We start from the raw sequence: 27,025 nt of genomic DNA on the forward strand, positions 1-27,025 counted from the left end.
GTGGAGGATGCGGGTTCAATTGTAACATTTAAGAGAAGTTTGGATACATGCATGGATGAGAAAGGTATGGAGGGCTATGGTCCAGGTGCAGGTAAATGAAACTAAGCAGAAAAGCAGGCCAGCATGGACAATGGGTTGAAGGGCCTATTTCTGTGCTGTAGTGCTCTATAAAAGTTTGGAAATTTAAGAAGATTTTTAGATACAATATTTGGTGTTCCCCATTTATTTTAAAAAAGTCTGTATTTGGCTTGTTAATGTACATATTGCACGGGCACATTTAAATGCTTCAAAATGTTCAACATTGGAGTTTATAAAATTTAGCTAAAACTGACATACGTTGTTGCTCAGCTAACTCTTTGAATGGTTTTGAATGTTTCTGAATGACTCAAAATATTTACAAAAATTCACAATCTTGGTACATGATATAGCCAGCAGTCAACATTTTTGTATTCATTTTGTGAACAGGACTTGTTTTGCTGCCCCATGTGACATGAAAGGGCCTTTTGACTCACAGGGGAATCCTCCCAACAGTTTCTGCAAGGTTCACTTAGAGGATCATCCGAGGTAAGTTTGCATTAATTTTATTTTAAACCAAAACCTGCAGTGAGACATGCTGCAAAATGTTAAAAGTTCACAGCAAACATCAGAGAAGAATATCTTACAAATTGTGCATGGCACCGAGGCTTTATAAATATCAGCCTGTCTATCTCATCAAGACAATTATGTATCTGCTGAGACTTCAATGTATGTTAATACTTTGCAGGCTTTGTGAAAGAACTGGTTACAATGGATGACAATACAAGACTAAATTGAGTTCCAGACACTTCACATTGCTAGCTTCATTCTGACACAATATCTTGTCACCTGCTGAGATGCAAATAATGAGGATAACCTCAGTTATAAACTAGAATAGTGATAGCCTATAATTCAGAGATGCTTGATAGGAAGACAAAGCCAAGTATTTTTAAAAATATCTTATCTCGTTTTCTTTTCATACAGGATTTTTTGCTACAAAAAAGTAGAAGAAATTATAATGATGGGACTGAATTTCTTGTCAGTTGTAACTTCAGCAGAAGTTCAATCTAATCCTCAGAGAGATATGCAAATGGCATTTGTACTGTTTAACCAGAGTTTATGAACATCTATGAAAATTCAACCTGCACTTTATTGCTTTCCTATCAAGGTAATTTTAATAATCTTGGGTGATGAAAAACATTTGGAATACTGTGGGAAATACTGTAAAAACAATTTTGTGACCTAATGGTTACCTTAAACAAAAAGTAAACAGTTTGAATTTTTGCATTTAGATAGCAAGTTTTCACCACCTTGGGACATCCGAAATTGTTTTACAGTCAATGAAAAGCTTCTGAAATATGATCACTATGGTAACTCAACAGGCAATTGGTGCAAATCTTGCACCACCACTGGAAATCAGATAACAACCATATAGCCTCCTTCAATAAAGATTGCTGAGAAATAAATATTGACCAAAATGTCAAAAAGACTGGCCTGCATTTCTTCGAATGCTTCAATTTTTATGTACACCCAAGAGCTGACCGAGATCCTTCGTTTTAGATCATATCAACATGGCACTTCCCCAAAACTGGACTGAATTGGTGCTGATTGGATCGTGTGTTGTCTCTGCAATGGGACTTGAATCAACTGCCTTTTACTCAGAGGCAAGTGTGTCATAATTGGGCCAAGGATGATACTTACTGAGAATGTATTATACTATGTTATAGTAAAATAATGAACCATTAGGAGAGATACACTACTCCTGCAAGACCATAATCAAACACTGTCACACAAATTAACATTTCATATTCAACATTATTTGATAGCAATAATGGATTTAATGGAGGCAAATCACTTTCAATTGCAGCTGTGGCAGTCAATTCTGCTCCTGCCAGGACATGAAACTAAAGTGCCCAACAGGTCACACACTACTTGCTTTATAAAAAACATACTGACCAAAACACAAGATTTCACAATGTAATTTAGAGTCTTTTTGAGGAAGGATGCATGATCTTGTAATTACTAATTTGCCTTTTTACTTTTGAGGAGGAGGATTATTGCAGCTTTTAGATCATTTCTTCAGGTATACACCTACAGCACAATTTTTATGATCAACTATCACAATGCTTCTACACTCCCACTGCAAGTATTCACAATCTAGTATCAGATTGTTCTTGATTTGACATAAGGATTTGTGCACTGCAGCAAATGTAGACGCTTCATCAAGGTTCTCCAGGTGGTTTTTGTTTGATCTTATCTACCATTTCAAAAGAGAGCTGAAGTTAAAGACCAAATGGAAATATCTTCTCAACAAAGTGAATAAGGGGAGACAGTTTCAAAATAGCAATCAAACCCAACACACGGATGGACAGCAACCTTTGCAGAGCTAAGGCAGCTTTCGAGAAAATCAAATTATTGACTCTATCTGGCTGCCATAGACTAGTGAAGCTTCTTCAGAAATAATCGTCTGTTTTAAAGCAGTCAGTAGCTAGATGAAATACTTTAAGGAAGCTACATATACTCTCTTACATTTAGTGGATTGCAGATTATGGTAGAACAACAATGAGACCCCTTTAGAGCACAACGGCTTCCCAATTCTTTTGTAGGAACAATTAGCTCTCATATCCTTGCTAAATTTTCGGAGCTCGTCAAAATTATTTCATACAAAAGAAACTTAAAATAACTACATCAGTTCCAGATGAACCTACCATGCCTACCCAGTTCAAAACAAACTACACCTCTATGCAAGAAATAATTTCTACTGATAATGGAAATATAGACAAAATAAGCATATCAAAGAAACGGTTAACTAATGACAGATATTAACTGATGCATATTAATGTTAATTAAATCTCAACTGTTCCCAATACTTCTGCTTTGCTATTCAAATATTCAGTTCACAGTGAAAGTGTATTCTGAACTCTCAAACATAAATATTCATACTATTGAAAAACAAAAGAATCAATTAGCTTTCTCAAGTGTCACAAAGCAACACATTAATATGCTTATACTTCTCTTTTTGACGATCAAATTAAAAACTTTGCATTAAATTAATCACTATACTGCCTTTTCATTCATTTGTCAATAATATGGCTCCAAAGCAGGAAAATATGCATTTATTAGACTTCTTACAAGCGACACCCCCACCCCCAATTCCAGCCATTCAGCTAACGGTAATTCACCCTTACAGAATTCATAAATGACGACATAAATATTTGAGATATGGAATAAAATTCACTCTTACAGAATTTTTATTTTGGGGAGGGGTGGGGAAGGGGGAGGGAAATAAAAAAACAAACACAAAATGCGATAGAAATGTTATGTGTTTATACGTGTATTAGAGAATGTATGAATTAAAACAACAGCCCCTTCTCTTCTGCCTACAATACGATCAGAAGTCCTGCACCTGGGAATCGTTACTGTTGAGAGAAAAGCTTCCCATTGGAATGCATCTCCACTTATGGGATTTAATAGGAAAAAGTGCTTTGCATTACAAAAAATCATAACACATACTGATTTCTAGGAATGTGACCATTCCAAAAAAATATTCATTCTGCATTCCCTTTAGGTCCTCTCTCAATGTATGATTTAAAGGAATTTAGATCAATCACAGAACAGGATCAAATATATTCAAAGCACAGTTTTCCATTTTGCTTTAAGGTGTATGGGCATTCCTGTTGAAGAATCCCAGGAGTAAATTCGGAAATACAAAGATACTGTATATGCTGATAAATGTAAATAATGTCCAAAATATGATTGGGCATATTATCTTTTCCCAGTTAAACATACAATTATTTATATTGGTTTGAAATTAAAATTCATAAGGATTCAAATAGTGTTTTCTCAAGCTTTTTTTAAGCATTTACATCAATGATGAGTGAAGATCTACAATCTGTGATTGTACACTCTCTGTCAGTTTTATTGACCTTTCAAAATCTAGCAAAGATAAAAAAGAATAATGAGTCAGGTGAGAGGAAGCTGGCAACTTTGTTTTATCCACTGGAGATAAAAGAGATCTCACCACTTACAGATCTTTGGCACTCATGAAAGAATAATACCAATGCGGTTTCATTGCCATCTGCAGTTCTTTTATCTTTTCATTGTCAAGTTTCTATTGCTCTGAGAGAAGGTTTGTGTTAAGTAACATATTTTTGAATTTGCAAGATTGTTTTTCAAGCTATATTTAATCCTTACTTTGGTTCAATGTTTCTGTAAAGTCCTAGTTTTTAAAGCAACATTGTGTGAGGGAAGCTCCCCTCCTCAGTAAAATCATTTGGTGATCCTGATTTATTGTAATCTTCTGCTTCTGGCAGAATTTTCAGGCAAAGCAGAGGTAAAGATCAGAGTATGGAAAGAGTGACATTGAACTCAATTTGGCAGTATGAAGCCCCTCACATGTAGTTAGTGTACAGTCCATGGTGATGTAACATCTGCTGGTATTGTGCACAGCAGGAAGATCATGCTGTGGACCTCCCCTAATACAGCCAAGGTCCTCCCCTAATACTGAACCCAACATTAAATGACATAATGGGTCAGACAACAGAGATACTTAAAACTATCTAACAGTCCAGATTTTGTTTTTCAGCTTCTGGCTGTTGATCCAATTCTGAGCACCTTTGTGTTGTTTATAGTTTCAACAGGAGCAACTTGTCAGGTTTGCAAGTGGATTATTGCTGACTTTAAGGCTCCTGTGCAAACCAATTGTTTCCAGACTGAGGTGGATCCATTGGTCTTTCTTATGGATTGACCATGACTGGGATAACAAAGAAAGGCAAGTTGCTAAAGGTGAGGAGTAGACGAGCACTCATCAAGGGCCCATATCCGTCAAAGGGAACAATTTTACGACCTGTAGCAACACACACAAAATGCTGGAGGAATTCAGCAGGTCAGGCAGCATCTATGGAGAGAAATAAACAATTGATGTTTCGGATCAAGACCCTTCATTGCGATTCCTGATGAAGGGTCTCGACCCGTAACATCAACTGAGAAAATATACTGCCTACAGCTGTCTAAGCAACTGTGGCTAATAACTTCTATGCATCCAGCTCCTTTCTAGATGCCATTGGAGATACATGCAACATCTCATGTTTGTGGTGTGCTGCTTCATAAGGGGATCACTGCCATTCTCAGTGCAAAGTTGGCAATTTCATTGGTTTCCATATTGCCAAAGAGAAGCAAGATCCACAAAACTAGAGAAGAAGCAAATCATCCTCAACCCAGAGGGACTGCACAAGAAGACGATGATGACACTGGTTAGACTGGGGGAGGAATTTGCTTGAGATAGCTCTAGCAACTATTGTTCAAAAGCGCTTCCAAGGCACAACAGCACTCGAACAATATGCCCACATAAAAAGAATTAGGGGTCGAATTATTTGGATAATTATTGTATTGTTCATATAATCAGATACTAAATCCAAAATTGACAAAACTCTTTACACAAATGTCAGATCAGAACTGCAGCTGGCAGTGAATCTACTTGTTGCAGGATGCGTCTGTCCACATCAGCTTTGGTATCAAAGTTGAGTTGATCCAACGCAGACTGGTGACTACTGTGGAGCACATCTACTCAGTTCATGGGGTCACCCTACACTCCCAGCTGTCCATCTCTAATTTTTCAATTCTCCACGAGTCCCAGTCTACCTTGTCTATGGCTTTCGGTACTTTTCCAACAGGACTCCATGAAAGTTGAGGAAAAGCACACGTATTCTATCAGGTTACATCACAGCCTTCAGGTGTCAACATTGACTTCAGTAATTTGAAATAACTTGCATCTCTCCCTCCTCATTAACCTATCAACCAAATGATTCCATTCAAACTCCTTCCTACAACACGCAACCACTTTCCTCATTTACTCAGTCCTGAAGAACCACCTTTGGCCTAAAAATTTGACTCTCATTTTTCTTTCTACAGATGTTGCTTGATCTGCTAAGTATTTCCAACATTTTCTATCTATGTTTCAGATTTCCCTCAACTGATCGATGCAAGGTTCTGCATGGTAGGCTTATCTGGAAAGTTAGAACACATGGTATCCAGGGTGAGCAAGCCAATTGGATGCAAAATTGAATTAGTAGTAGGAAGCAGAGGGCGAGGAAGGTTTGTTTCTCAGATTAGAGGTTTGTGATCAGTGGTGTGCCATAGGGATCGGTGCTGGACTCTCGGTTGTTTTTCATATACATTAATGATTTGGACATGAATGTAGGCAATTAGTAAGTTTGCAGATGACATCAAAATTGGTGGTATGGTAGGCAATGAAGGTTACAACAGGGTCTCAATCAACTGGGAAAGGGAATGGCAGACAGCATTTAACATAGGCAAATGCCAAGTGATGCATTTTGGGAAGATACCTTTATTGGTCACACGTACATCAAAATACTCAGTGAAGTGCATCTTTTGCGTAGCGTGTTCTGGGGGCAGCCTGCAAGTGTCGCCACGCTTCTGGCGCCAACATAGCATGCCCACAACTCCTAACCTGTATGTCTTTGAATGTGGGAGGAAACTGGAGCACCCGGAGGAAACTCACGCAGACATGGGGAGAACGTACAAACTTCTTACAGACAGCAGAGGGAATTGAACCCAGGTTGCTGGAGCTGTAATAGCATTATGCTAACCGCTACACTACCGTGCCGTGAGTTAAACCAGACGAGGACATATAGAATGAATGGCAGGGCCCTGGAAGTAGAGCTGTTGAGCAGACACACCTTGGGTACAAGTACATAGTTCCCTGAAAGTGGCAACACAGGTATACAGAGCGGTGAAGGCATATGGCATGCTTGCCTTCGTCGGCCGAGGTGTTAAGTTGGGATGTAACTTTACAGTTGTACAAAATATTGCTTAGACCACACTTGGAGGACTGTGTGCAGTTCTGGTCTCCGCACTACAGGAAAGAGGTGATTAAATCAGATAAGGTGTAGAACAGAATCACAAGATTGTTGCCTGGATTGGAGGGCTTGAGTTATAAGGAGAGATTGAACAGGCTGGTTCAGCTTTCCCTGGAGCAAAGGTGGCCATGAAATGACATGATAGAAGTATGCAAAACGATGAGAGGCATAGATATGGTAGATAGCCAGAGTCTGTTTCCCATGGTAGGTGTGTCCATAACTAAAGGGCATAGATTTAAGGTGAGAGTGAGGAGATTTAAAGGGGTAAATCTTTCACACAGAGCAGTTTGCATCTGGAATAAACTGACAGAGGTGGTGGTGGAGGCAGGAACAGTAACAACACTTAAAAGGCATCTGGACAGGTACCTGAATGAGCAAAGCATAGGAGGACAGAGAATGAATGCAGTCAAGTGGAATTAGTAATGTTAGTGGTAACTGGCAAAGTGGGCAAGGGAATGGCAGATGGAATTTAACTCAGACTCCAAGTGTGAGGTGTTCCATTTTGGTAAGTTAAACCAGGGCAGAACTTGCACAGTAAATGGTGGAGGACTGGAGAGTATTGTAGAACAGAGAGACCCAGGGGTACACAGGTATACGGAATTGTGAAGGCGGCATTTGGCATGCTTGCTTTAACTCAGTCAGAGCACCAAGTACAAGAGTTGGGATATTGTGTGGCAACTATACAAGTTGTTGGTGAGATCACATGTAGATAAGATGGATAGTCACAGTCTTTCTCCCCAGGGTAGGGGTTCTAAAACTTGAGGAACACAGATACAAGGTAAGAGGGGAAAATTTTGAAAAGGACCCAAGGGGAAATTTTTCACTACAGAGGGTGGTGGGTATATAGAACAAGCTGCCAGAGGAAGCTGTAGAGGTGGGTACGATTACAATGTTTAAAAGACATTTAGACAGAGATATGGGCCAAATTCACACAAATGGGACTAGGTTGGATAGACAACTTGGTCAGCATGGAGAAGTTGGGCTGAAGGGCCTGTTTCTCAGTGACTCTAGTATAGATGGCATGATTGCTGAAGGCCTGCTTCCATGTTGTACAATTTTATGACTCTACAACTCTGAAGTAGGTCAGATGACCAAAGGATTAGCTACAGAGGTAAGATTTAAAATACTCCTAAGAACTAGAATCTTGATACTTAAGTTAAGCTTTCAAAGTGTGCTTTAGTGTATTTCAAAAATTGACCAAGTTGACTTGCCTGATTTGCACAAGGAAATTGTTGCTAAGGTTGTCTTTGAAACAACAAATCAAAAAATAACCCGGCTGGCTCACAGCATTATGAACATCTGTTGCTCCCATTCATGGAAACGAAAAAGCAAACTCACCAGCTCATATTATTTTTAAAAAGTTCAGCACTCTCAAATTCAAAGATTAAGGTAGCAGTCCAGAAAGAATGTCTTCATAAGTATTGGCAAGACCTTTACAAAGTGATTCAGATCTGCTTTTAACAGAAGGCACCTTTATAATGGACTACAAATCTAAAAGCAAAAGATGGTACCACTCTAGCTGATATACAAGAATTTCATGGTTGACAAATTGAGCATTACAAATTATCCTGCTTCTTATGATGCAAGAACTAGCCAAAGAAAAACATTTCAAAAGATAAAGAAAAATGTATCAAAGTGTGCTTGGGGAGGCAAAAGGTAACAATTAGCTCTAAAAATAATGGAAAGTTTGAGAGCACTATCTTTGCATTTCTTTGCGACTTCTGAGAAGAAAGCCTTTACACCAGAATCCGAAAGATGTAAAGATAATAAATGCTGAAGCAAGCTTCACTAGCACTGTGACCCAGACACAGTATGCAGTCAAAAATCCAAGTAGCAGAGTTTAAGCTCGCATTCATATTTGCCCTGCACGTCTTGGCTCCTCTCTGTTTTTGCACTTCAGATGGAGGACAACAAAGGAAAATTACAGATTTAACACGAGTTGCACAAAGTCTGCAATTTTCCTGAATATTTTATTTCTCATTGAAATTGAGTTGTATATAAATGAAACAGCACAATGCAGCTAAACTTCTTGCCAAACAGAAGCAAAGGAAGATACTGAGGGAAAGAGCGCAAAGTAGTGGTTTTGGATCTCTTTAAAAATAGCTGGCAGTATACTGCTTTATCAACATCAACAATTCTATGTTGTTTCTAACTTCACATAAAGACTTGCGCAAGTTGCTTATATTAACATCAGATATATAAAGCATGTCACTTTTCAATTACATCTGAATTTTAATTAAAACAATTTTTAGTATTTTTAGCCATTTACATTAAAGGGCCATCAACTAAACCTTCATGAAAAATGGTGCATAACCACACAATCCTCTGCAGATAATTTGGCAAAACTATCATCACTGCAACATAAACTCTCCTCAATCCAAAATAGCTTTAAAACTAAAGGCAATTTCAACTGACCAAGCTGTTGCTGATTTCACATACTTAATATTGAGATGAACAATCAGCAAAAAAAATTGCAGAAAACTATTAAAATGTTATGACTATTCTTATTATTTGTTGTAATTGCTCCAACCTACAGAATTGCAAGTTGAATACAGCAGAGTAAATGTAAATACTTTACAATCAAGTTACAAAATAGACAGGTCTGAATATATATTTGTGTTCTGTGCAAATAACAACATATATTTACTATGGTGCTAATAAACAAATAGTTCTCCAATACGTCTTTAGAACTGTTTACTGTTTTCCAGTATTGACTGCTTTGTACCAAGGTACAGCTATGCTGATTCGGGCAACTTTCATTTTATAGCAAGTTTAAAATGAATTACAGTCAGCTTATCCAATTCCCTGGGTACCAAAGGGCTCTATCTCTCTGTTCCATAATTCAGAGAGTAAACAATTTGCCAGCTTTTCAACCAACTAAATGTGTGCATATTTCAATGAATGATTTTAACCCATTTTCCCTTGCAGTAGTGTGGGAAACCATGCAGGGGTACTGATTAAAATTACTCACATCAAATAAATATCCAGGGGCTGCTCCTGACCAATACCATTTCATCTTTACAACTGAAGGCAGACAAGGGTCTAATTAAACTCCTGGCCCATGGACGTCATTCACATTGAAATACAGGCACAATTTTTGTGATGGCCCACCGGCATTCACTCCCATCACTCATTAGCTTATCTTCTCAGAAGACAGGAAAACTGGCTAAGGTGCCCAAGAGCCTATTTTCCGATCAGCTTCTGTTGCGAACTCACCCTGGTTAGTGGACAGCTGTGCTATCAGCTCCATGACATGAGACAGTAAACCTAGGTCACTGAATGGCAGGAGACACATCTGAGCCTTCTGTACATTAGACCTGGGTCGTCCTGAATGTTCTGGGCTCAGACCCAGGCTAACCTGACCTTAGACATTTCTGAAGGGGATCGAATGATGCTTAGTGAGAGTTACAGTGATCTTGTGGCCACACTGAAGTACTCCTATCAGTTTAACCACTGCTTCGGTGGCCCAGGGACTAACCAGCTGTCAAGACTGATAGGGTCTGAAAGGCTCTGTGCAGAGCAAGGCCACACTGACCAGCTGGGGGTGTAGGCCTCCCTTTAGAAGACCTACCCAGAAACATGCCGGTGGGAACCCAACGGCAGCTGCCACAGAGGTCTGGTAGCTCAATGGGTGATCTGATCTCCTACCCTTGCACTAGTTACTGACAGGCCAACTGCTGGCAAATACTTTGGAAAAATGAGGCGGGAAGAAGCAGCCTGGCCAGATAAGACGAGATATGTTGGTTTGGAGGACTCATGGTGATCCAGAAGAGGAGCTGCTCCAAGCCCCAAAAGCAAGTTCGGCAGCTCCACTATTTGTATATTTTCTCTCTCCCCCAACGCTGAAATTTGTCTTAATCCCTGCACAATCCACATCTACACTTCCCTACTGTTGATGGTCAGTCAGTCAGTCAGTCAGAGAGGCAATTAAGTCAGAGGACAGGGTTTGGATGTTGAAACAATAAGGCAGTGGTGAGTCAAACAGAGGGAAAAAACAGAGAGACCAACTCTATCAGCAATAATGAGTGGATGAGAATGAATATTAAAACTCTCTTTTCAGTAGGGCATGCGAGTTGGGCCAAAGGGCCTGTTTCTTTGCTGACTCAGAACCCATGGCGGTGGACCAGGTAGTTTTGAATAATGTTGACCTTTGCCTCAGCAGTGCTGTTAAGGTCTGTTTCAATGTGAAAGGTCAAAGTTATTTGCACGGACAGAAGAATTTTAGTGTGTAATTCACTAAAACAGAGCTCTTAGAACATTGAATATAGAACAGTACAGCACAGAACAGGCCCTTCGGCCCACAGTGTTGTGCCGACACAGTTAATCCCTCCTACCTACAGGATGCCCATATCCCTCCAATTTCCTCTCAATTCAGATAGGTAATGCGGTGATTTTCAATTAAAAAAACATGATAACTATGTTTCGCATGTAAACTTTGTTCAAACTTTTGTTTAAATTTTTAAACTAATCACTCATTGCAACAGAATTTCCAAGTACTGGAGCCTTTTTGTTATGTCTTATTTCATTATATGCTACAGTGTTTTGAATACCTCATTGAGGCTGATTTTTGACCAGTAAGCTAACTCTGGCCTATAAAAAGGTATTGCACTTCATTTGATGTCTTGTGGGAGACTGTGGAATAATTTTAAATAACATGCAAGAACTCAAGAAATAACAGGAGTACACCATTCAGTCCGTCATAGCTGCTTCATCATGTAACAAGATCATGGCTGATCTTTTACCTCAGCACTACTTTCCTGAACTAAACCCATGCATCCTATTCAGGCCCAGTGCTCAACAGCCCAGCCAATGGAATCATCCACCCTGGAAAGCCCTGTAAGAACTTGAATATTTCATGCTGCCACTTCTATTTATAGAAATGTTCTGGAGTTCCTGCAAGTTCCAAAATTAGTACAATTAGAGAAAACAGAGGTATTTTAAGAATGTTCCTATGAATTTAAGTGACAGAATGTACATTTAATGTTGCTACTTTGAAAACATGATGGAATATAATGCCAAATGCAATTTTGAATCTATTCATGCAAATGGTCATATTGTTTAAGACTCTTTGTAGACTTATTTCTCATTATTCATTTCTAGTAAAACGTAATCACACTTCTACTGCTCATCTTATTACATAAACACACACCTTGGTTAGATACAGAACGCAGTTGAGTAACTAATAATAGGTCAAAAATAAAAGGCTACTTCCAACAAAATACTATTTGCAAAATAGAAAAGTAAAACCAGAAAGGAGTTATGTTCCACTCAACCCCATATTCTGTCCTTTAAATCTGAACTCAAAGCATATTTTCCAGCACATTTATTAAAAGACAAATGTGTCTCCAAGTCTTGCCCAGAGATCTAAGAACAGTCCTTCTCATAACCTTAAGTAAGCTGAATCCATGCTCAAAAGGAATAGGAGTGATTGGCATGGATGTTCTGGCCCAAGAGAAATTTGCATGGGTGTGTTATTATCCAGCACCAGATAGAACCACTGGCCATAAAAATGAGATTCTGCTTGGATAACATCTGAAAAAATAAGGATCCTTTTATGATTAACCTTTACATCTATTGCGTTTTGTTTAAAAAAAACACTTAAATATTTTATGTACAGAAGACTACATAAAAACTGCTTCAAATGGTAAAGGTCAATGCAGTAACATCGCAAAAGACAACTAAAACATCTTCTGACAGATAAGCACCAAAGAACCAACATTAAGGCCCTTAAAAAGGCAGATAAACTAAATCAACTACTATATACCACAAAAGGAAAACAAGAGAAGCTAAAGGTTGAGGAGTTAATCAATTTCATGCACTCAAGAGATGAAACCAAAACAGAGGTTGACAAGAATTCCTGCAGTGCATTTTTCTCAGTTCACGAGGCTTTTCTACCATGCACTTCATGTTTAACAGTCCTTCGTCAGCACAATTAGAGAAAGCCAAGGCATTTTATGAGCATTTCCCTGAATAGAAGTGGCAGCATTAACATTATTTAACATAGCTGCTTTGAAGACATAATGGAATAGAACCCATGAAGGTGCACAAAATTTATACGAAGCTCCAAGTGAAATTTTGAGTCTGGATTGAGCAACTTAAAATAGGTTCTGAAAACATCTGTTTGGACAAATTAGTATTTTATTTTGGTTATACATTTCAGAACAAAGATTATGCAATAGCATTAGAGTACTGCTAATGTTTATGTATATCCATGCTTTGCAAAATTGTTAGATTTTGATGGATTAACAAACTACCAAATAAACTACCAGTTCAAGGGTATCAGGTTCGTGCTGATTATTACCAAATGACAATGGGTTGATTTATTCTGTTTTGATCTGTTGACACTCATTCCTTTACTTTCAAATCTAGTAAGCAATCTTCTTCAGATGTGTGCAAGAGGAATTGCTTCAGGATCTGGCTTTGCCCTTGTGAAACTATTATTTAGTTATCATTATGAGCAGTGCAGAAACAACAAAAAAAAAGAGCAGCTATATGACATTTGGCCCTTTCAGCTTGTCCTATCTTCTTTGAGCTTGCATTATCTTCTACTTCACCTTATTCTTACAATTGGTTATTGCCCTAATACCCCAAAATCAAATCTCCATCTTGAAAATGCTCAGTACATTACAGGTCAATGTAAACATGTTCCTCTTGTGCAGGATCTGGAACACCATCAATTTAGTTGGTCTTAAATTTAAGAACAATTTTGCTTGAGAAATAATTAAATGCATTAAAGTGTATTTATGCTTGAATTAACAATACAAATTTTTAAAACTGCAATTTTAATTATATTCAGAAGCATTTGAAGTTGAGACATTCAGAAAAACGTGAAAATTAGTGACATTTTTAGCTCTCTACCCTGGTTTGCTTTTGGCCGAGGATCATTCAAGGCTTTGCTAAGTCACCATCCAGATACTTTTACTGAACTCAAGGATGAGGACCAGTAAGATAACCAGAGTAGGATACAGAAGCTTTAAGTGTAGGTATACAGGGATAAAAGGTTGTAATTAAGATCAGCTGATCTGATCTGGGTCATTAATTGTAGAAAGTTTATGATTAAGAATGACTGTTGCATTTGGCTGGTTAATAACATGCCAAAACAATTTTTGGTGTACAGGTCACTGAGACTTTTCCTTAGCGAAATAAAACACCATAAATAAATTCAGCCATTAGTTATTACAAATCAAGTGGCTCATTGTTGATTCAGTTGTTTAGAATACAGTCAGGGAATGAACTGGATGGCAGAGAGTACAGTGTCAGTAATAAATCTTCCAAGTGTAGCGGTTGCTACCGCGGAATAAAACGAGACTCTACTCGGAGGATTGCCAAACAGAACTGGTTTATTTTCCTGCCTTGCGCGGGCCCTTTAAGGGAGAATGTTCCCGCCCAAAACAACCGGCAATGACGTAAGTCCTACGTCATCAGGACTTTCCCGCGCACGGGTTCTCCCCGTCACTCGGAAAGACGAGGCCCGCCGCCATCTTGGGCCTCGTCGCTCCGACGCCGCGCGACCCGACTGCCGAGCCGGTTCGCCCGACTAGACGGTGAGTCGCCACACAACCCCCCCCCCAGAACCGGCGAGACAGTCCCCAAGGTCCGTGGGCTGTGCCAGCTGCCGCTTAGGGGGGCGGCCTCTGCGTCGCGGCGTGGCAACCTTGACAGGCTGTTGCAGATCCAAATGGGCCGGTTTGAGGCGGTCCGCCGTGAAAACCTGTTCCCTGCCTCCAATGTCCAAAATAAAAGTGGATCCGTTATTCCGTATGACTCGGAACGGTCCCTCATATGGTCGTTGCAATGGCGCCCGAGGTGTGCCCCTGCGAACGAAAACAAACTTACAGTCCCGTAGTTCCTTGGGCTGGCAGGATGGGGCTTGACCGTGCCGTGAGGTGGGAATCGGGGCCAAGGCGCCAAGCTTCTCGCGCAGTCTTTGTAGGACTGCTGGGGGTTGTTCCCCTTGGTCCCGAAGGGCAGGTATGAAATCCCCGGGGACAACTAGTGGCGCCCCGTATACAAGCTCAGCTGAGGAAGTACGGAGGCCTTCTTTGGGGGCAGTGCGTATGCCGAGCAGGACCCAAGGCAGCTCGTCAACCCAGTTAGGACCCTTCAGGCGGGCCATCAAGGCCGATTTCAGATGGCGGTGAAAACGTTCCACCAACCCGTTTGATTGAGGATGGTAGGCCGTGGTGGTGTGCAGCTGCGTCCCTAGCAGGTTCGCTAATGCAGCCCAGAGACTGGAAGTGAATTGGGTGCCTCTGTCTGAAGTGATGTGGGCCGGAACGCCAAAACGTGAGACCCAAGTTGTGAGCAGCACCCGGGTGCAGGAATCAGTTGTGATATCAGTCAGGGGGGTTGCCTCAGGCCACCTCGTGAACCGGTCCACGATGGTAAGGAGGTACCGGGCTCCTCTCGAAACCGGCAGAGGGCCCACGAGGTCGACGTGTATGTGGTCGAACCTCCTACGGGTAGGCTTGAACTGCTGTGGTGGAACCTTGGTGTGTCACTGGATTTTTGACGTCTGGCAGTGCGGACAAGTCCTGGCCCACTCACTGACCTGTTTGCGCAGGCCATGCCAGACAAACTTGCTGGCGACCAGTCGGACAGTAGATCTGATGGACGGGTGCACCAACCCATGTACTGAGTCAAAAACGCGTCTCCGCCAGGCTGCAGGGACTATAGGGCGGGGCTGACCAGTCGCAACGTCGCAAAGTAGGGTCCGCTGACCTGGACCTACCAAGAAATCTCGGAGCTGCAGACCCGAGACTGCGGTTCTGTAGCTGGGCAGTTCGTCGTCGGCTTGCTGTGCGTCAGCTAGGGCCGTGTAGTCGACACCCAAAGATAGGTTGTGGATGGTTGGTCTGGAAAGTGCATCAGCAACGACATTATCCTTTCCGGAGACATGTTGGATGTCAGTTGTGAACTCGGAAATGTAGGATAAATGTCTCTGCTGACGAGCTGACCAGGGATCGGAGACTTTGGAGAAGGCAAAGGACAGAGGCTTATGATCGGTGAAAGGCCTGCCTTCTAGAAAGTATCGGAAATGCTGGACCGCCAGATACAGCACTAGAAGTTCCCGATCAAAAGCGCTGTACTTCAGTTCGGGCGGTCTAAGGTGCTTGCTGAAAAATGCCAAGGGTTGCCAGCGGCCTTCGAGTAGCTGTTCCAGTACCCCACCCACCGCGGTGTTGGACGCGTCTACCGTGAGGGCAGTCGGGACGTCAGTCCTGGGGTGTACCAGCATCGTGGCGTCTGCCAGGGCGTCTTTGGCCTTAACAAAAGCAGCCGCAGCCTCGTCAGTCCGGGTGATGTCCCTGCCCTTACCAGCCAGCAGCGAGAACAGAGGGCGCATGATACGGGCTGCTGGAGGGATGAAACGATGGTAAAAGTTGACCATCCCAAGGAATTCCTGTAGGCCTTTGATTGTGTTGGGGCGGGCAAAATGGCGGATAGCATCCACCTTGGCAGGTAGGGGTGTTGCCCCATCGCTGGTGATTTTTTGGCTGAGGAAATTGATAGAGTCAAGTCCGAATTGGCACTTGGACGGGTTGATCGTGAGGCTGAAATCGCGGAGGCGGGAATACAGCTGGCGGAGGTGGGAAAGGTGTTCCTGGCGGTTACGGCTGGCGATCAGTATGTCGTCCAAGTAAATGAACACGAAGTCCAGGTCTCGGCCTACCGCGTCCATCAGCCACTGGAAGGTCTGCGCGGCGTTCTTAAGGCCGAACGGCATCCGAAGGAATTCGAACAGGCCGAATGGGGTGATAATCGCAGTTTTGGGGACGTCATCCGGATGGACCGGGATTTGGTGGTATCCCCTAACGAGGTCCACCTTGGAAAAGATGCGGGCCCCGTGTAAGTTCGCTGCGAAGTCCTGGATGTGAGGGATGGGATAGCGGTCCGGGGTGGTGGCATCATTCAGCCTGCGGTAATCGCCGCAGGGCCTCCACCCTCTGGTGGCTTTGGGGACCATGTGCAGGGGGGAGGCCCAGGGGCTGTCTGACCTGCGAACAATCCCCAGCTCCTCCATGTGATGGAACTCTTCCTTTGCCAGGTGGAGCTTGTCTGGAGGTAATCGTCGTGCTCGGGCATGAAGGGGTGGCCCTGTGGTAATGATGTGGTGTCGTACCCCGTGTGTGGGCCTAGAATTTGTAAATGAAGGTGCCAAAATCGATGGGAATTCGGCTAGGAGCTTGGCGGAATCGTCGCCAGAAAGGGAAATGGAGTCCAGGCGTGGGGCTAGTGGGCTGATTTCTCCCAGGGGATAGGTCCAGAGAGTGCTAGAATGGACTAACCGCTTCCTTCGCAGGTCGACTATCAGATTGTGGGCCCGAAGGAAATCGGCTCCTAGGAGTGGTCGGGCGACGGTGGCAAGGGTAAAGGTCCAGGTAAAACGGCTGCCGCCAAAGTGTAATTGAAGCATACGGGTGCCGAAAGACCGTATCGTTGTACCGTTGGCGGCATTGAGTAAAGGACCTGGTGGCCTGTCATGAGTGTCGTGGCCTGTCGGGGGCAAAATACTGACCTCCGCTCCAGTATCAACGAGGAAACGCCGTCCAGATTTCTTGTCCTGAACGAAGAGGAGGCTCTGTCGGTGGCCAGCCGCCGTAGCCATCAGCGGCGGCTGGCCCTGGCGTTTCCCTGAAACTTGCAGGGTGGGCGGCATCGACGGGCCTCTGCACCCCACCTCTGATGGTAGAAGCACAGCTGGTCACCCGTGTCGTCGTCTGCGTTCCTGGGGCGTGGCTGCTCGGTTGCTGGGGCCGGGCGAGGCGGGCGTTGGGCTCGCGGCCTGGTGATTTGACTGACGGACGAACCGCTCTCGCGCTTGGCCCTCCACAGGACATCTGCCCGGGTGGCCACCTCACGGGGGTTGCTGAAGTCGGCGTCAGCTAACAACAAGTGGATGTCATCGGGGAGCTGTTCGAGGAAGGCCTGTTCGAACATCAGGCATGGCTTGTGTCCCTCGGCCAATGCCAGCATCTCATTCATCAGGGCAGATGGGGATCTGTCCCCCAGGCCATCCAGATGAAGCAGGCGGGCGGCGCGCTCACGACGGGAGAGGCCGAAGGTCCGGATCAAAAGGTCTTTGAAAGCCGGGTACTTATCTTCCTCCGGAGGCGATTGGATGAAGTCTCCAACCTGGGCGGCTGTCTCCTGGTCCAGAGAGCTAACCACATGGTAGTACTTCGTGGAGTCGGAGGTGATCTGCTGAAGGTGGAATTGCGCTTCGGCCTGGTCAAACCAGACGCTGGGCCGAAGTGTCCAAAAGGTGGGCAGCTTGAGGGCCACTGCGTTGGCTGCTGCGCTGTCGTCCATTTCGCGGGTCCAAAAGCCGTTTGGACCGTTGGGGTCACCAATGTAGCAGTTGCTACCGCGGAATAAAACAAGACTCTACTCGGAGGATTGCCAAACAGAACTGGTTTATTTTCCCGCCTTGCGCGGGCCCTTTAAGGGAGAATGTTCCCGCCCAAAACAACCGGCAATGACGTAAGTCATACGTCATCAGGACTTTCCCGCGCGCGGGTTCTCCCCGTCACTCGGAAAGACGAGGCCCGCCGCCATCTTGGGCCTCGTCGCTCCGACGCCGCGCGACACGACTGCCGAGCCGGTTCGCCCGACTAGACAGTGAGTCGCCACACAAGAATGTTAAATTGCCAGAACTTTTTTTGATAAATCAAATCTTCAAATATCTCATATTTCAATAAACATTATTCACTTCTGACTAATTTTACTGCAAGTATTAGCAGAATTATGGAGCCGTGGAAATAAACAAACACACTCTCAAACACAAGAATCTAGTCTTAAGTGGCTTTGGATCACTGTGTCAATTTTTGCAAGTAAACCAATTCCAATGCATGATAAAACTCATGAGAACTGGTTATCTGCATGGGAGCAGAACAGTGCAAATGAGCACCAGAGGGGTTTGGATGCCAACAGTAGAAAGAATCAAGGAGATTAAACATAGACTATTTTAAATAAGTAAAAGTAAATATCCTTACTTTGGACATCTTCATAGTTCCATTGAAGAAACTGGCAGAGTGAAAGTGTTTTTTCTGTGCATACTGCTGTGCTAGTCAGATTGTCTTACACGGAGAAAGGCAAAGGAAATTTCTGTACAACATAATCTAATAGAGGTAATTTTACCTCCTAAATCAAGGAGAGATCAATTCTCTTTGATTACAATTCAAATGTGTTCAGTTTTTCATCACTGAGATTTGATACTAATGAATGCTGATGCCACATATAAAAATATGTAAGTCTGGAACAAAAATTACACTTCAAAGCAGGCATGTACTGAATATTACTGCCCTTTCCCATGGGTCCCACCACCTTTTAACTATTTTAGATAAGATAAGATCTTTATTAGTCACATGTACATCGAAACACACAGTGAAATGCATTTTCTGCGTAGTGTTCTGGGGGACAGCCCGCAAGTGCCGCCACGCTTCCAGTGCCAACATAGCATGCCCACAACTTCCTAACCTGTAGGACTTTGGAATGTGGGAGGAAACCCGAGCACCCGGAGGAAACCCACGCAGACACGGGGAGAATGTACAAACTATACAGGGAAGTTATGCTAAATCTCTATAAAACATTGGTCTGGTCTCAACTAGAGTATCATGTTCCAGTTGCCACATTATAAGAGGATGTGAAAGCATTAGAAAGGATCCAGAAAAGATCTACAAGAATGGTTCCTGGGACGAGGCAACATAGTTACAATGATAGATTAGGGCAGGGGCCCTTTTCTTTCTGAAGCGAGATCTGATAGAAGTGTATAAAATGATGAGGGGCCTGGATAGTTTCAACCATCAGAAGCTATTTCCTGTGGTGGAGGGTCTGAGGATTAGAGGTCAAAAATGTAAAATAAAGGGGAAGAGAATTAAGCCAGGCATGAGGAAAAACATTCTTTTAGACAGCCTATGGTTGGAATTTAGAATGCACTGCCAGCAGATGTGTTAGAGGCAGGTTCCAATGTGGCCTTGTTGAAGGAATTGCATAAATATGATGGAGAAAAAAATCACAAGGCTATCAAGCGAAGGCCAGAACGTGGAACTAGAAACTTGTTCTGGCAGAAAAGCTGGCACAGACATGATGGGCTAAATGGCTCCTTACATACTTTAACTATTTTATAATTCAATGCAGGACAAAAGGAATATTAAACCTTGTTGAAGTGTTGAAACTTTCCCTTTGTCCCCTTTGACTCTCACCAACTTTTACAGATGCACCATAGAAAGTATCCTACCTGGATGTATCACAGCTTGGTATGGCAACTGCTCTGCCCAGGACCGCAAGAAACTGCAGAGATTTGTGGACACAGCCCAATGCATTACAGACATCAGCCTCCCCTCCTTGGACTTTGTCTTTACCTCTCGCTGTCTTGGTGAAGCAGGCAGCATAATCAAAGACCCCACCCACCCAGGACATTCTCTCTTCTCTCCTCTTCCATCAGGTAGAAGATACAGGAGCCTGAGGGCACGTACCACCAGATTTAAGGACAGCTTCTACCCCACTGTGATAAGACTATTGAACAGTTCCCTTATACAATGAGATGAACTATGACCTCACTATCCACCTTGTTGTGACCTCACACTTTATTGCACTGCACTTTCTCTGTAGCTGTGACACTTTACTCTGTACTGTTATTGTTTTTACCTGTACTACATCAATGCACTCTGTACTGACTCAGTGTAACTGCACTGTGTAATGAATTGACCTGTACGATTGGTTTGTAAGACAAGCTTTTCACTTTACCTCGGTACAAATGACAATAATAAACCAATACCAATATGAGATTAGCGTTGAAATAGGTATAAATTGAATCAATTAACTTGTGTCATTTAGCCCAAGTCTTCAATGGAATACTTGAATAACACAAAAAGAAGAAATTATGTAATTATTGTCACCTTATGTATTTCCTACTACACTTGCATGACTCCATATCTACCCAGGATTGAACATTTAAAAGTTGATATTTATAGCTCTGCCCTCAACTAAAAATAATATCACTGGTAATTTTTGCTATATTTTTAATATCCTTCCTGCTCTTACCATTTGGATGGTGATGTGGCAGTGATATGATTTTAATCCTGTTTTAAAATCACTGAAGTTGTATGTAATACTTGATTATCATTGAAGACCATACTGATCCATGACCTCTCATTCATCATATCCTGACCAAGGGGGGCTCTTTGAAGAAAGTCAGACCAAGTTGTGGGAATTTCTGATGCCAGTTACCATCCTGATACCAGATGCTAAAGCAGCCCTTCTTCTGCTGCATCATCTTCTTTTCCCAGGTCTTCCTCACCTGACGACAACTATTGATTTTCTACCTCCAGATGCAGACAGTTCTGCATTGCAACACCGTGCAAAATGAAGCATACCTCAGCAATATATGACAGTCTGCCTGGGGCTTATTAAAGCCTTCAGCAATCCCACTGTGGCCCAGATACCTGAAAGTCTGTTTGAGCAGGATTCTGTATCTATGCAGTGGGAGACTGTATCTATCAAGTGTGGTGGGATTATGCATCAGCCGACATTGTATCAAGGTCCTTCAAGGGTCAAAGAGCAAGACGTGGTGGATTGACTGAGAATAAAAGCAATAATACATCTCCAATGGAAGCTTGTGCAGACTTGTAAGATGTTGATCCCATGAACAGCAATTAACTGTGTAGTGATAATGGTATCATGACATGATAGAAGTAGATACAATTATGAGAGGCATAGATAGGGTGGATAATCCGAGTCTTTATCCCATTGTGGAAATGTCAAAAACTGGAGGGCACAGTTTTAAGGTGAAAGGGGAAAAGTTTAAAAGGAGATGCGCGAGAGTTTTTTTTATTTACACAAAGAGTGGTAGATGCCTGGAATGCCCTGCCAGAGGATGTCGTAAAAGCAGATATGATAGTAATATTTAAGAGGCGTTTAGAGAGACACATGAACAAGCAGGGAATAGACAGATACAGACAGCATACAGGCAGATGGGATTAGTTTAGACTGGCGCAGGCATGGTGGGCCGAAAGGGCTGATCCTGTACTGTACTGTTCCATGTTCTATGTACCATTGACCAATGCTTCTGGTTTAAGATTAAGATGTTAAGATTTCTTTATTAGTCACATGTACATCGAAACACACAGTGAAATGCATCTTTGCATAGAATGCTCTGGGGACAGCCCGGAAGTGTTGCCACGCTTCCGGTGCCAACATAGCATGCCCACAACTTCCTAACCCATATGTCTTTGGAATGTGGGAAGAAACTGGAGCACCTGGAGGAAACCCACGCAGACACGGGGAGAACATACAAACTCCTTACAGACAGTGGCTGGAATTGAACCCGGGTTGCTGGCACTTTAACAGCATTACACTAACCGCTACACTACCATGCCTGCTACTAGTATTCTAGTATAGATACTAGTATTCTGCATATGTGAAGGAATTTGCGTCCTGCAGACAAAGTGAACTCAATGGAGCTGCCTAGCACCCGAGGAGAAAGTTGGCTGTCTGCTGTTTGTTACTCAGCTTACAAGCATGCTCAGCCAAGTGCAGAAGTCCACGCTCAACTACAGTTGAGATCACTAGTGTTGACCTCCTCAGTGCCAGTCACCCGCTAGATCATTGAGCCCAGCTGTGGAGCACTGAAATGCTGAGAAGGCCAGATGCTCTTCACTCTATGCATTTGAATGGGTTTGCCAGCTCCAAGAAAAAACGTAAATGCAGGTAACCAGGAGTTATTTTGCTTCATTTTAAATGTTCTTAATTATTTGGTTAATATTTTAAGATGTTTTTCACTAAATTTAGTTTACTTTTGAAAATGTTAATTAACATTTGATTTATTTAAATCTGCTTAGTTTTTAAAATGTCTTTGATCAGCAGAGAAGAGGCCTCTACTGTTTGTCTCTTGGCTGCTAGTCATCGCTTAATGCAATTGTCTACTGCAGACTATAAGAGGAGCTTAATGCACCCGTTACAAGCAGAAAAGATAGAATGGTTAAAAGGTAGAGGGCCAAGATGAATTCCAAGGCCGCTGGCTAGATAGTCCTTTGTCCAGATGAGGACATTCAGGTTGTAGAGATGTGCAGCCTTGTCCTGCATTTCAGTTGTTAAATCCAGGACAAGTAGTCTTGCTGTAGATATACAAATCCTATGCAGGTTAAAATATAACAGAAGAGGAGTGACAAACTTAGAATAGACCTGTTGTAGCAGACACTAGACAAGCACTCAGTAAAATGATGTAGAGACAAGTTAAAAAAAAATTAGCTTTGATTTTTTTTCTAAATATTATAAAGACTAGCCATCACTTCTGTCCCCACATCATGAACTATCTTCCTTTACCACTAGTCCCACTGCTTTTCCTAGAAACTTACTCAAGATCAGCCAGCAACAAACAATCTGCTGGAGGAACTCAGCAGCTCGAGCAGCACCTGTGGGAGGAAAGGAACTGTCGAAGCTCTGGGTCAAAACCTTGCACTAAACCTTTCAGGGTTTCAACCCAAAATGAACACAATTCTTTTCCTCCCACAGGTGCTACTCGACCCGCTGAATTCCTCCAGCAGATTGTTTGTTACTCCAGATTCCAGCATCTGCAGTCTCTTGTGTTTCAAGCTCAGCCAGTCCTTGCTAAGCAGAAAAAGGAAAACATCATATTTCCAAATGTACAACACTGTCCACAAGCACCTTACCTCAAGTCAATACTGATGATCTAAAATAGTTATTTTTCTCACCTGTAGGCTTGCTTTCTTCAATGCCCTCATGCTGCCTTTCTAGTGACACCATTCCATCAATCCAAATTTGTCCAAAATCCTGCACCTGAGGCATGATAATTAAGTTAAAGGCACCATAGAAATGTAGTATATTTTACTTTATTAACTGAATTGGTTCAAGTATTATTGTGTGATACCACAGAAAATACAAACTAGGTTTAATTCCCTCACTTCACTATATGAAAGCGCAACTATGCTGCAATTGGAAGATTTTAGATGGTGTCTTCAGGGTTGGTTGTGTAAACAGATATTAAAATAGATTAAATTATCTGTCACTAATTGGCATAACTGAGTGACTTGCAAGGCTATTTCAATGGGCAGTTAAGAGTCAACAACTTTTGCGGGTGTGGAACATGAAAAGGGTCTGAGGTTCCACTGCAGCACTCCAAGTTTGGGTGGCTGGTGCTTGGGTTCCAGTGGAAGCTGTGGAACAACTGTGTACACAAGTTGCTGTGTCTGATACTCCACAAGTGTATGAATGGATTTGCCTAACTCTTCCACTCTGGAAATAATAGACTCCGAGTTTCATGCTAATTCCCTTAATGCCAGGAGACAAGTTGGTGCCAGAACCTGTCAGTGAAGGCAAGCTTTCTGGCAGGTATTCCAATACACCAAGAACTTCATTGCCAACACCTACTGAGCCTTCAACAGAGTTATCCACAAGAGAACACAAAAGCAAACATACCATCCAGCAAGCTGACCCCTTACTCCCTTTATCATTGCTCAGGCTGCTGGTAATCCATGTTCCATGTGTCGTCTCTATGCTATTCTTGAAGTGTCAACATCTCAATGGTGCTACAATTCAGAGTAGAGTGTTGTCCTTCTGATAGTTCCTGTGCTATCTGCCCATGTTGAAGTTTGAGATATCAGAAATGAAAAGAGGTCAAATGCAAGATTGGATGGTGGGAGTGATGGGGGAAAAGTTGGATAAGAGCAAGACAAGATTTGAGGAGGAGGATGAGAAACAAGAATGCAGTCATCTTCAGCCTCACTTCTCGCCATTTTTTCTGCTGGTGCCCTAATAATGGTTAAAACCATTTCCTTCATGGGACCTAGGGCACGCAGATGCTTCTATTCATCTGGGTAGCTGTTGCTGTCTCTGGTTTTGCACCAGCTAGTCCTGAAAGAGGTAAAGAAGTGTGTCAATGAGTGCCGTGCAATCTGTATGGATATTATGACTCGCTGGTATTGCATGTAAACTGGGTTATGTGGTTGAGACTGCATGTGTTGGAATAAGAAATGTGTTTTCGCTCAAATGGATGTTAGGTGGGAGTCCTTATTCATAGTTTAGTGTTAAGTGGTGAATTAAAGAGTGTCTGAGGCTACTGGTAGAATTGGAAGAATTATTGTATTTGAGAATGCACTTACTGATCTTGACCACTTGTGTGAGGTCATCAAACATTTTGTAACATTGCAAACAAATCACCAAGGTTACATTCTTGACATTGCCCTCCACTGCTCCTAGGTATCTTGATTGCCTTCAGGACCCGTGCAAATACAGAACCTCTCCTATTTTCCACTTGGCTTTGAGCAGCAGTCTAGCTCTTACTGGGCCTTGCTGTTAAGAGTCCAGCTGTTTGCATTCAGCCAATGCACAGCACAGTTAACATTAGCTGAATGCTTCAGTTTAGAAGAGCTAGTAGTATTACGTAGGCTTTTGACCTGCATTCCTTGAAATATACAAAGGCTACAGACACAGCTTAATCTGCATTGCAATGCCAGCTGTTTATGGGAGCTTGGGAACTCCCTTAAACCTACCACCAGGCTCAAGGACAGCTTCTATCCCACTATTACAAGACTATTGAATGGTTCCCTAGTACGATAAAATGGACTCTTGACATCATAATCTACCTCGTTATGACCATGTACCTTATTGTCTACCTGCACTGCATGTTCTCTGTAGCTGTGACACTTAACTCTGCATTCAGTATTGTTTTACCTTGTACTACCTCAATGCACTGGGTAATGAATTGATCTGTATGAACGGTACGCAAGACAAGTTTTTCACTGTACCTTGGTACATGTGACAATAATAATAAACCAAACATTGAACATTTTAGTTTTCTCTGCAAAATAATAAAATGAAGGTCAAAGTGAGTTTCCGCATACTTTGCATTTCTTGAATATACAAGGGCAAATTTAGCATGTCAAGTAATTCCAAAAGATGGATTTTTACAGGGAATCAGTTGACAAATATCCCAATAGAAAAAGACAACATCAGCACGAGGACACAGGCCCAAGTATCAGCACATGACCCTGCAGGAATATACTGTCATAACAGGTCAGTGCAAATCCATAGCCTCAAATCAACTTAATGTGAGTGAAATGCAATGTGATTCTGGGAAAACATCTTGGCAAATAAGGCTGCAAATTAAAAAAATAAAATGCAATACCAAAACTAATCCAGAGGATCACTTTAAACTACACTTACAGAAACTTCAACATTGTATTAAATCAAATAATGTCTTATTGCATTACATTAAAAATAAATAATGTGTTGTTTTCAGCATTTTTATGCTCCAACATTCTGATGTGCTGCTGATTTGAAAATTACACAGGTTAATTTTCACTTGTTTGAACATCACAATGCATGACATAAAATCGTAAGAAAAAAACTTATACATGAATCTACATTACCCTGGACCCACTGATGGAAAAGGAGAAAAAGAAATTTGTCAGCTGAGAGAAAATAAAAGCTAAAAAGCTGTACCTTACCTAACCAGCCAGCGGTGCAGTCCCACATCAAATTCCCTAAAGCAGGAAAAGCAAGAATTAAGACAAATTTAGAACAGAATGAACTTCAAGAATCACTCTGAAGATGTTTTACTAAATTATTCAAACTCCTCCATAGTTACGTTAAATTTTTTAAGAATGAAGCAATCAGGTCAGAATTTCTGTGGCAATGTAGGGCTGCTGATGGGAATTACTTGCTTATCCATGTGGATGTCCTACAATGCAGCACTGGCACTGTCTTAAGCCTGCATTGTGGTGGAATTTGCCACTGTTGGTCCTGACAGATATCCCTATGCTAATACACAGAGCTCTCTAAAGAGTATTATGCAGAAGTAGAGACTTCCCTGCTGGACATTTCTGTTATTCTGTCTGCAGCACCCAGAGTTGGCACAAATTCTCTGGCCAAGGTTAAATGGTTTATAGGCTCACAGATGTAGTAGAAAAACAAGACTAAGGTCTGTGGGGCATTAGGAGTGAGCAGACTATCAGACAAACAACAGGAAAAAACAACTGACCACACTCCGTCTTTATTCCCTTTCTTCCCTGAGGTGCCCCTCCATAATTGCAGAGACTAGTAGTCCAACCCCCTAGAGAGGCTGTGTAGAAATGACAAATGGGGAGCACAAAGGATAGAGGCAGACTTGG

General features: G+C 42.3%; 1 protein-coding gene across 4 annotated transcripts in view; it reads right to left on the bottom strand.

Moving 5' to 3' along the window:
• hhat (hedgehog acyltransferase) overlaps positions 1 to 27,025 on the bottom strand; it is a 153,952-nt gene that overhangs the window by 86,220 nt on the left and 40,707 nt on the right. For 3 of the 4 annotated variants that reach the window (XM_052011848.1, XM_052011850.1, XM_052011851.1), the window contains one exon: positions 26,363 to 26,398. The exons of the other annotated variant lie outside the window; for it this stretch is intronic. In XM_052011848.1, the coding sequence (XP_051867808.1) occupies positions 26,363 to 26,398 (36 nt within the window). The remainder of the gene's footprint in view (positions 1 to 26,362; positions 26,399 to 27,025) is intronic. 4 annotated transcript variants of the gene reach the window in all.

The sequence above is a fragment of the Pristis pectinata genome, chromosome 3 (assembly GCF_009764475.1).
Source record: "Pristis pectinata isolate sPriPec2 chromosome 3, sPriPec2.1.pri, whole genome shotgun sequence".
In the NCBI taxonomy this organism is placed as follows: Eukaryota; Metazoa; Chordata; class Chondrichthyes; order Rhinopristiformes; family Pristidae; genus Pristis; species Pristis pectinata.